The 11,392-nt window shown below is 34.3% G+C and overlaps 1 protein-coding gene across 1 annotated transcript in view; it reads left to right on the top strand.

Annotated features, from left to right (window-relative positions):
• The window catches only part of LOC134854413 (gamma-aminobutyric acid receptor subunit pi-like), a 25,637-nt gene extending 14,245 nt beyond the window's left edge, over positions 1-11,392 (top strand). Inside the window, exon 2 of the mRNA XM_063870653.1 lies at positions 7,897-11,392. Within this exon, the coding sequence (XP_063726723.1) occupies positions 9,644-11,101 (1,458 nt within the window). The 5' untranslated portion in view covers positions 7,897-9,643 and the 3' untranslated portion in view covers positions 11,102-11,392. The remainder of the gene's footprint in view (positions 1-7,896) is intronic.

Below are 11,392 nucleotides of genomic sequence, written 5' to 3'. Positions count from 1 at the left end.
GCGGAATGTCACTTTAATTTAGTTCAATTATGCTTTCTCATTGCGCAACTGTTGCTCAACTGTCCCCCCTAGTGAAGTTCCACTGTTAGTTATCGCTTTTTCTGTAGTTTCACAGTAATTGCTATTTTCTAGCGCTCATTCATGTATAATTTAGAATTTTTTGCATAGCTAAGCCTGTGATCTTTCAGAAATCTTTTACTAATGATTCCGAAAAAAACCAGCGCTAAAACTTAAGATATTTAGTAGTATTTTGACTCATTCTAAATTTTAACTCATTCTCACACTCTTTCAAAAGAGAATATGAGTTGATAAGCCCTTTAACTTGAGTATAATTAAGGATTGATGGCGCAGAGGCAGCATAGATGACAACAAAGTGGATGGTTGCAGGAGCGCACCTCGCTAGATTATGATTTTTGCTCATTTTGATAAATTTTTTATCGCTGTTATTCGTTGAAAATCAACCAAATTAGCAATCATCTATCGATGAAACTGCTCAATGTGAGCTCAAAACTTTCAATGTGAGCTCAACCCGAGGTCTTATAACTAACTACGCTTCAATTATGGATACTTTATATAATAGTTTTTCTTCAATTTGACAGTTTCATACAACACTGTTTTTTAGAACGTCATAAAGCAAAATTTACCTCTGGGCTTTTTAAATTATGGGATAAAAAAATGATAAGTTCGAAAAAATGTTGATGCTGAATGAAGCGAAATACACCATAAAACACAAGAACTCAGAAGTTTGAATATCTTGTTTTTATATCTTATTGCGTTTTCTTGGGTCAACTAAAAGTTTTTTTGGTTAAAAAATATGTTTTCATTATAATTGAAAAATTCAACTGATAATTTTTAGATCAATTGAGGTTTGCGTTTCGACGGAGTCTCTAAATAGTTGTTCAAATTATGCAAAGATGGGAGAAATTATCAGTTGAATTATGTTTTTGCATTATAGTTAAAACAATAAATTCTGTACTTTGATAACGTTGTCTATTCTAGTTTTAGCAAAATGTCTTTAAAGGCAACATGTTTTTGAAGCAATAAGTTTTACAAAACACTCCTACATGTCAATGCTTGTATTCTTCTTTTCAATCTTAATTCTGTCAGATATAAGAGCATAAAAGTCCGAATCCCAATCTTGATTGACAGATTACAATAAAGCCCAACTTTTTATTCGACATTCGCCGGAGGGGGCTCATAAAAATTTCAAATTTGACTGTTTTAATTTTCTTTTTGGTGCACTAAAAATCAGTTTTAATCATCCAAAATGACCCATTTTTTCTGACCCAAAAAGTAATTTCATCTTGCAAACTAAAACTGAAAAAATTGTAGCGGCTACTTTTTTTACAAGTTAGTAAAAACGCCAAGTCGTTACATTGCAAATTAATTAGGAAATAATGCTAAGTAATTGCGTGAAACCTTCGATACCAAGTACTATAACCACTAAACCATTGCTGAATGCTGTGAACCAGGGTCGTATCTAAAATTTTCTCGAGGGGTTGGGCGGATTTTTAAAATCTTTCAAAAAATTTGACTTTTTTTAGGTCGACAAAATTGATTTTGCGAGCTCTCCTAAAGCACTGAACAGATGACAAAAATTTAGAAAAAAAGGTCAAAAAGGCGTTTTTTGAAAACGTTTACCAAAAAAATTGCGTTTTTTCGGTGCGCGCTCCCCCCTTATAACTAGCAAATATTGGCGTCAAAGGCGCCTTTAGAAAAATTTTTTGGTTCGTCATTCAAAAATGTATATCTCAAAATAGTTCAAAGGACAAACTCTTTGGGTTCGCAGGGAGTCGAATCGCTGAGGGAATGGGGCGACCGCCACCACCCGCCCCTGTGTGAATTTGTTCTAATTTTAAACTTTCAAAAATAAATGAACTTTTTAGGTAGACCAAATTGATTTTCTGAGCGCTTTCAGAACACTGTAAGTTCCTATTTTGGCCAAAATTTGTGCGCCGCAGCCAAAATTTTGAAAAAAAAACTTCCAAAAAGGGCATTTTAGGCACTTTTTGAAAATGTTGACGAAAACATCACGTTTTCTGGGCGCGCCCTTCTCCCTCAAAATTAATTAATATTGGCGCCAAAGGCGCCCTAAAAAAATTTTCAGGTTCCTTTAGCCTGGCCCTGTCAAAAAAATACAAAACTTTTTGTTTGGAAAACAAAAAAAAGTGTAAAAAACAACAAATGATGTTGCGTCTTTTTTTTCCAAAAAGTTCAAAAAACTGTCAAAAATGGTTCTTATTCAAAACGTTTCCAAATACCGTAATTTTTGTTCTGCTGAAAACAGGTCGTGGCTGGTAAAGAAGAGAAGATTCCGGAAATCGCGTTTCTAAATTGAACACTTAACTTGAGAAATGACACGATATTTTTCGAGTAGAGTCAAAAAGTTTCCAAACAACGGTCAAAGTTTCAAAACTTACACGGGTTTGAAGGCCTAAACTTTTCCTAAAATAAACTGGGAGTACATATTTTTAAAAGAAGGCTTCGATCAACCTCTTGTGTTGATCAAACCTATGAAATCAGATTTGACAGGTCAGTTATCGAGAAAAGTCCAAAAAACGGTCAACAAATCAGAAAGTTGACATTTCCGAGAATCATAGATTTTCGTTTTAAAAAATTTGGGCATAGCCATTTATGCAGAAGAAATTCACTTAAACTGCAGCTTCGATTGAAACCAAAAACCCTCGTTTGGCTGGGTAGTTCTCGTGAAAAGTCAAAAGTTTCGAAGGGTAAAAAAAATGAAAAATTTTGTTTTTTCCGAGTGCCATAATTTTTTCTGTAAATTTTTTCTGGCATAGTCGCATATGCAAAGAAATTTTACTCAACCATTTTGATTTTTAACTCAAAAATTCAGCTATTGGAGGGTTTTTTTCGGTAAAGCTCATAAACTTTAGAAAAATATGCTCAAAACATCAAAAATCGATTTTTTCAAGGACGATATTTTTTTGGTTAAAAAATTCTGAGTAATTGCTAATACATGGGAGCTTCCCACTACCCGTTATCTTCATTGAATCCACAGCCTCAGGTTTGGAATGTTAGTTTTTGGAATGTTATTTTTTGGGAAATTTTTTTTAAAAATTCAAAAAAACGGTCAAAAGTTATCAAAAGCTTGACTATTCTTATGGCCATAATGTTATAGATTAGGCTTAGCCGCTGATGGAGGGGAGCTTTTTATATCCATTCTATTCATTGAAACCAAAATGTTAGATTTGGTTGGTTAGTTTTTGAGAAAACAAAAAAACTCAAAAATGTCGTTAAAATATACCATCATAGACAATCTCGAAGGCTGTAGACAAAGAGGTTAAGCAAAAGGAAACCAGCGTAGTATGCATGCACAAAAGAGATTTGGCGTTTTTTCTATGGATCCTTTTTTGAAAATCGGTAGAAGGATTTTTTCGAAGAAAAAAAATTTTAGGAAAAGTGATAAAATTTTCCAAAGCGTCTCAAAAAAACCCAATACCAAACATTTTCATAAATCCTGTTTTCATAATACCTGTAGGAAAATTCAATTTTAAATTAGCAACAACAAAATAATTAATGGAAACAAGTCCGACAATCTTTGAGCAGACACCAGTTGAGCCGAAAAAGAAACTTGTTTTGTTGATTTTTTTCTAAAGTTTCGAGTACCCCCTGAAACTATTCTTTTGTAACAAGTACCTACTCAGTAGTTAAACTCAAATTGTCATGAAATTGAACAATTCAGCTTTGCAGAATCATAAGTGAGAGCAGCATCATAAGTGATTCAACAGATTTTGTTAAACTAGTAGTTAACCTGAAAAAAGTTTACATTCCAATTTGATAACGCCTGCTAATCGCAAGCGTAAATAACTAAGCAAAACTATCAAAAATGTGTCAAATATCAATTACCCGGCTTTTATGGAGTACACGCAGAAATTGAAAGTATTGCTTCTGTCATTCAGTAGTACGCCAAGTTACTAACGAAAATAATTAGGCTCTTACCAGAATGCTAACAAAAACTGCTCTTTTCCACAGTTCAAATTTTTCCTTTTTTTCTTTTTAGCTATCTTCTGTGCTGTTATGGCCGAAGCCGTGATGTTACAGTCGAAGACATCAAGAACAATTGTGTTTAATTTGTTCAACATGCAAATTTCTTTGTGACAACGTAAGAATAGTTTCTCTTTTATTGAAAATCAAATAGGAGGATTGCAAAATATTCCTAACAGCCCAAGTCTTTTCGTCATATAAATTTTCACAAAGTTATTTTAAATGGCTAATCCAAAAACTAACATAGAGCGAATGAAGCAAAAACATTTTTTCTTCATATAAGGGCAAGCAAGCTTTTGGAAAAATGTCTCGCAAATTGGATTTTGGCTTGCGTTGTTTTTAAGGTGGCGTTCAACAGTGCCGAAGTAAAACAGTACCGAAACTGCAAATGTGTTCAATATTGCAAAAAAGTCGATATTTGAAAGTTTTTGTGAGCTCTTTATGAGTTTTTGGCAGTTTTGTTTGAATACTCTTTTAATTTGGAGCGAAACTGAGAAAAAAAACTTGACAGTTTGCTTAGATATTTGCTTGTTCAGAGGACGTTTCGACACCGCGCTTGAGGAAAATTTAGTTGTTTACCAAATGGCATCAATTAAAATAGCAAACTTTGTCTTTTCAATCAAAATGTTGCTGAATTGCAAATCACTAACAATTAATTATATTCAAATTGACAAAAAGTTGAGAAGACATAAATGACCATTTTAATTGCTGCCGCTTGGTAAAAATAAGTTTCTCGAGCCTGGGGTTATTAATTTTTCTGAACGAACAATTAAGTCAGCAAAATTGTCAAAATTTCCTCTCGGTTTTGCTTCTAAACAAACAGTATTAACTCTATATAGCTAAGAACTCACACACAGACAAAACTTGATTTTTTTCAAACACCAACAACTTTCGGCACTGTTTAACACCTTCTCAGTTTTGGCAGTGTTGTACTTCGGCACTGTTGCGCTGCCTCGTTTTTTTTTTTTGCGAATGAAGCATAATCTCTTTCTTGCTTGATATTTTAATATGGTGTTTTGTAAAAATTACTTTCCACAGTATTAGTTATTTTTGATAATTCACAAAGCTTGATCGCTGTACTCTTTTCGATGATTTCAAACGAATTTTCTTGGATATAAAAGTAGCTCTGTTGTTAATTATTTGACATTTCAAAAAAATCCAGTAAATTCGTAGTTGCGTTGTTTAATCTTTTTAAGCAAAATTATCCAACTATTTCAAAAGTATGAATGAATCGAGTGAAACATAAGATCAAAATTGTTTCAGGTACAAATTCAGTTGAATCATAAACATTCTTTAAAAATTCCGAGAGCAGAGAAAAAACGGCAGTCCTTTCTTGTAGTCATTCGTCAAGTAGTGCTGGAGCTTCTATTTTTCACCATCCAATGCCATTAAAACATTACATACATTTTTTTGTTCAAGAGAAAACATCGTTGCTGCCCGAGTTGAGGTGCTCGACTTCTGTTTCGACTTCAAATGTCGAGCAAGTGCAGTTTTGCGACTGAAATTCCCCGTTCGAAAAGCAGTTTAAAGTCGAGCGTAAACTCAAAACATATCAACTTTTGGTCGAGAGAGTCAAAACATAAGTCGAGCACAGTCGAAACTTAGTTCGAGAAAATCGAGAGATAGGTCGAGCACAGTCGAAACATAAGTCGAGTACAGTCGAAAGAAATGTCACGCACAGTCGAAAGAAAAGTCATGCAAAATCGAAATATATCCATTTTTGGTCAAAAGTTTCAAAAAAATATCTATTTAGGGTGCCTTTTCTTAAAACAATCTACTTACAAATTAGTTCAGATACTACAAATTATTTCTACTTTCAGATAATTCATTGATGTTCAAGTTGTATTAACTTCTGATGCTTGAAACGTGATTTTGTTTCTTTTGATTTAATTTCGTTTTAAAATAATGCGACTGACATATAAACGTTTTCCTTGCTTTGCTCCAAAATTTGTTATAAAAAAGTAAAAAAAAACTTGTTCTAACCTAAAAAATGATGAACATTATTTTTGTTATTTTTATGGTAAGAAAATTGTGTGCTAATTGTGAAACATACATCAACTGTTTCGGTTGTTTTGAGTTTGTTCATTAATTTTAACCATCTCCTTCAATTAATTTCAGAAAAAAAATCAGTTGAAAACTTTGCGAACAACTAATGTTTCTTACAATCAATCTGCTGCCCGATATTATGAAAATTGAGGCAATTTTTTTTATAAGTTTAGCGGTATAGCGAAATGCATGTGAGCAATTGCAATGCCTCCTTGATTTCAAACGCAGATTTGGATAGTTGCAAAAGCGGCATATGCAACTAGCGATTGTTGCTAGTGCAATAAATTCTCGTAGTAAAAAACTAATTAATTAAAACAAGGATAGCCAGTTACTCTGCAAGTAGCACAGATGTTACGATCAATAGTCTTCGAAAAATTACAACATTTTTTTTCCAATCAGAAGAATTTTTTCAAATTAGAGTAATTGAAATAAAAATCGAAAAATTTAAACCAATTTTTCTCAATACTGAGAAAATTTTCAGAAAATCTTTCAGTGTCGCTTCTAACGACAATTGAAAGAACTTCAATTTGGTTTATCCCTCAATCCATTCCGATGATTATTTGTTTTACCTGATTTTGCGTGGAAAACAAAAAGAAAGAAAAAAAGAAAAACACTAAAACACTCCCGAATACAAAGTTCTTGTATATTTTTCAAATGGTCTGAACATCAAAGCTACGGATGGGGGGGGGGGGGAGATTATATGGTTGATCCCAAGTTGAGTCAGTCAATTCACTATACCGCGTTCAGTGTTCGGCCCGAGCCATCACATATCGGTCGGGGTTGGCGCGGTCACTATTTTTGCATTTTTATTTTGAGCTTTTTTTTCAGTAAACGTGTTAAATGTAACGGATCTGTTTAACTTTTCCCCCTTTTTGCTAAAGGGGGGATTTGTTACTAGGTACCAAATTTACTACGCCTAACCATTGAATTATTTCTTTATAGGAGTCGCAATTCGTAGGTACCCTAGGGGTGGAAATACTTAAAAAGATTTAGTGTTACTAAGATCTGATGCTATCATGGATTATTTTTTTTGGACTTCAGTTTGCCCTCTCCAATGCTGCTGTCATCAATCAATATTTAGTTATAACTCTCTGTCACTATTTAGAAATAACTCTCATATACTTCTACTGCAGACTTTTTTTCAAATTTAAAAAAAAATACTACTAGAAGCAATTTTTCTTCTTCATTGATTGATTATCGTATTTTTTTGCGACAGCAGCGCTTTACACGCCAGAGTTATATGCCGCATCCAGAATTATGAGCGTGCAAAAAATTGCGGCACGCTTAGGGTTAATAAGGCGGTTTCCAAGCTTAGGGTTATAATTATTCAGAAGTGAATAAGAAGGAAAAAATATAGGTGTAAAAAAACATTCAATTTGCAAAATCGTTGCGCACCTGTGATTTTGTTTATTCTGTGAGGCAGCTAGCGGATATCATTTGAAGGTATGAGGGACTTGATTGGCATTTTTTAAATATTTGCAGACTTCTCTTAGATTTGCATATATTAGTGGAAAAAGGTGCAATTTAAAGGAAAGTTTTGATTGCCATGATGTGCCGTTGAAATATAGAGCACAACTAAAGAGCTAAAAATATTCACAAGATTATTATAACTTTATCTCAAGTTTCTACATTTGATGAAAATAGGCGCAAGGTCCGTGGTATTGAAAAAAAAAAACTTTTTTTAATACAACTTGTCTTGGTCTTTATTATTCCAAAAATAACTTGGTTGTTTTTATACTTGGTGTTGCATGAAAGATATGAACTCTAAAGCAACCGTTAAAAAAATCGATTCATGTTGGAAGGATTTTAATTTTTTTTTGTTGTGGCACAGTGGTTATTTTTCAGGACAAAAGATAATTTGGATAGCTGGACGGATAAACATTTCATTTCCCGTATGTTTGAAGGAACAGTCGCCAGAGAATCGGAAACGGAAAAGACTGCAGTTCAAAGATTGTTTATTTAGTGAAGATTTCAAACGAGTACACAAGTTTTCTTATTAAACAACATTAACACGGTGCCAAAGAAATTAAAGCGGAAATTTCATTACGGTTTCAGTTGGCTTAAGTCTTCCTAAAATGACTTGGATTTAAATTGGGTTTATGTCAACCGTTTTTATCAAATCTAAGTAAACATCGAAGTAGCCAACGGGCCTAATTTTCACCTACCGAATAATCCCACCATTTCAAGCAAACTACTCGTTAAAATGTTCAACGCAAGGCTTTATAAAATAGCGGCCATGTTCCTTGACTAGTTTAAAATTCCCTGGTTGTAAATATTATAATTTACTCTAACTAGTTGGTTATAAATAAAGACTGCGATTTTAACCCTAGCGGGCAAATAATTCTGCTATTTTATGTAGAACCGGCTGATAACCACCATAAACTCGTCTTTTATATCTGGCAAATGTCGTGTTTTACTTCAAAGTCTTGTATGCCATTGTCGGTCTATTTGCACTTACCATAATGGTAAAACTTTTGGCATCCTTGAAAACAGTTGGCCAAAAAAGTTGTACTCCATTATGCATGTGACTCCTTTAACTCCTTATATTTACCAAATTAGCCTTTATGCACATTAAAACCATCCTCAAAACAGTTCCGGTAACTTTACTTACCGTTAAGTTCGAAGTCAAGTGAAATTACCAGAAGTTGTTAGGAGAACGAGCGTCATCCATAAAAAGAAAAAGGCTATACGCGCTTAATTCGTTTTTATTCTAATATTTACACACATTTTAAGTTATTTTTTACGGCCTAGTTTATCGCGTTTTGCTTTTGAGCGTTTTGCTTTTATTTTATTTCCGCTCGGGCGCAAAATTGGTCCACTTTTCATCTCAATTTTGCCCAAATTTGTTTCCGAAAAGGTCCTTCCTTATTGGTTGAATTTTCGTTATACTTTTTTCACCTAAGTCCCCTCGATGATTTATATTTCTTCTTTATAAAAAAGGGTGTTTGTGCTGCCTTGCATTATTTATTTTCAGCATATATAAACAACAGAGATAAAAATTGTACCACATTGAAGACAACCAAAATTTGGAACAAATTGCATTAAAACCCACGCATGTTGGTTTTAACAACTGGAGGAGAAAAATTTAAAAAGTACCCCTTCTATCTTGATTACTTTCGCTCACTTCTATTAAAAATTCATGTGATTGTATTTTTTCGGTCAACAATTCTCCGTGGAAAAAAACAAGCCGTGTTATAGTTCATAAATAAATTAAATTCATTCAGAATCTTTTGAACTCCCTGGATTCACCCTTTCTCCGCTGTTTCCATATTTGACTTAATGCTAACCCTCAATAAGAAAACAGTCTCAGAAGTCCTAAATAAGATTGAGACCCAACCTTGTACTGATTTCTACAGAGAGATAGTTACAATTTACAACATTTTAAGTCTTTCCCCTGTCAGAATTTTTTATACCTGAATATTAAATTGTACACCAATGTCAGAGTTTATCGGAACATGTTCTTCGAATTGTTATTCCTTCCACTATTTTTTCACATGACCGATTCTTTTCCTTTTCGATCAACATAAATTGTCCTTCACTGAAAAACTTTTCAATATCTGTATTTTTTTTATAATTTGCTTTGAAAATTACAATGCGATATCTGTGGAGTTTAATTGAAATTTTATCGTTTTATTGGGTTTTGTTTTTCCCAATTACAATTCGTGCTTCGTTCGACATGGGAGATTCGTTCGAAAACGAAGACTCGAGTCTCGGCGCTGATATTCTCTTCAGCACGAAATCCTTTCTCCGCAAGAAAAACACCCTGCCGCCGCCGAGACCAGTAATCGAAAAAATTGGTTCACAAAACGACACCGAAACGAAAGATCCGACTTCCGACTCAGAACAAATTTCGTATCCAATCAAAATCTGGATCGAACTACACGTTGAAAGTATACGAGACATCGCTGGCGACGCGACAATGGACTTATACATGATCGAACAATGGAATGATTGGAGGGAAGCTGGAAAAGAAAACAAAACGATAAAAATGTCGGGAAAAGGTACCGTTAACTTTTGTTGGATTCCGGACACCTATTTCATTCTGGCACGATCCATTTATTACAGTCCTTCGTCTCAGAGTCTGTCGGTCACTTCGAGCGGTGAAGTTTATTTAGATCGGAAGATTCGACTCGTTACGCCCTGCACGCCTCAAGTGTGGTACTTCCCTTTTGACGTCACAACTTGTAAAATTCTAATTTCAAGCTACGGCTATACGGAAGATGAAATGGACCTGTTTTGGGTACAAACAGCGGAGGGGGGCATTGATTTCCCCTTTGAATACGAACCCTTGTCCGAAATGGGTTTCAAAATGATCAGCATGTCGACAAGCAAATACCCCGCCCCCTACGACTCTTCAAATTTCACAATTCTCGAAGGACAAATTCAACTTAAAAGATTGTATTCGGTGTATATTTATCAAATATACATCCCTGCTGCGCTACTTGTAGTTTTATCCTGGGTTTCGTTCTGGATTAACAGAAACGCGACGCCGGCCCGAGCTAGCGTCGGTGTAACGACCGTACTAACTATGTTAACTTTAGCTACCCAGAGTCAACAAAATATGGAAAAACACATCACACTTGAAACCAGTTTACTGGACGTCTATATCTGGGTTAGTTTCAGTTTCGTTATCACCGCAATGCTGGAGTTTGCGGTTTCGGATTTTTTCAACGACAAAAACGCTCGTGCTAAAAGCAAGCCTCCGAAACCAGTGATGAAAACGCCTCAAATGTACGAGAACCACAACAACAATACGTTCCACAACAAGCATAAAAGTGACCATAAAAACGACCATAACGCGAACCATACAACTCTGAGTGACCGTTCTAATAACATTTTACCGCCACTGTCAGGCGAACTTAACAATATTCCGCTTCTGAGGGGAGGCGATCTTTTAATTCATCATAGTTTACAAGAGACAAGCTTCATTTCAATCGACAAATTTGCCCGAATGATTTTTCCAGTTGTTTTCATCGTATTCAATATCAGCTACTGGGCCTATGTGTACATTGAGACCAGCAGTGACGAACCGAGAAAAAGCGAAAGATGATGAAATATAAACTAAATTCATTTAAAACTAATCATTTTTTCTCAGATTTAAATTTGTTTATACTATATTTACTGTGCCATAAAATCAGAACAACTGAATTAAGTGGCCCATTCAAATCAAACATTTGAAATGTGCTAATTTTCTAAAGTTTTCCCAATATATTGAACCGACGAACAACCTATTTTGATTTTATTATTTTTTCTGTTTTAGATTAATAGTTATCTGTGCTAACAAGTAAAAAAAATCAACGTTGTTCTTGTTTGCTATAAACCTGTTTGTACTCATATTATA

Source organism: Symsagittifera roscoffensis, chromosome 9, assembly GCF_963678635.1.
Source record: "Symsagittifera roscoffensis chromosome 9, txSymRosc1.1, whole genome shotgun sequence".
Taxonomy (NCBI): Eukaryota; Metazoa; Xenacoelomorpha; order Acoela; family Convolutidae; genus Symsagittifera; species Symsagittifera roscoffensis.
This window is presented reverse-complemented; position numbering and strand designations above follow the sequence as displayed.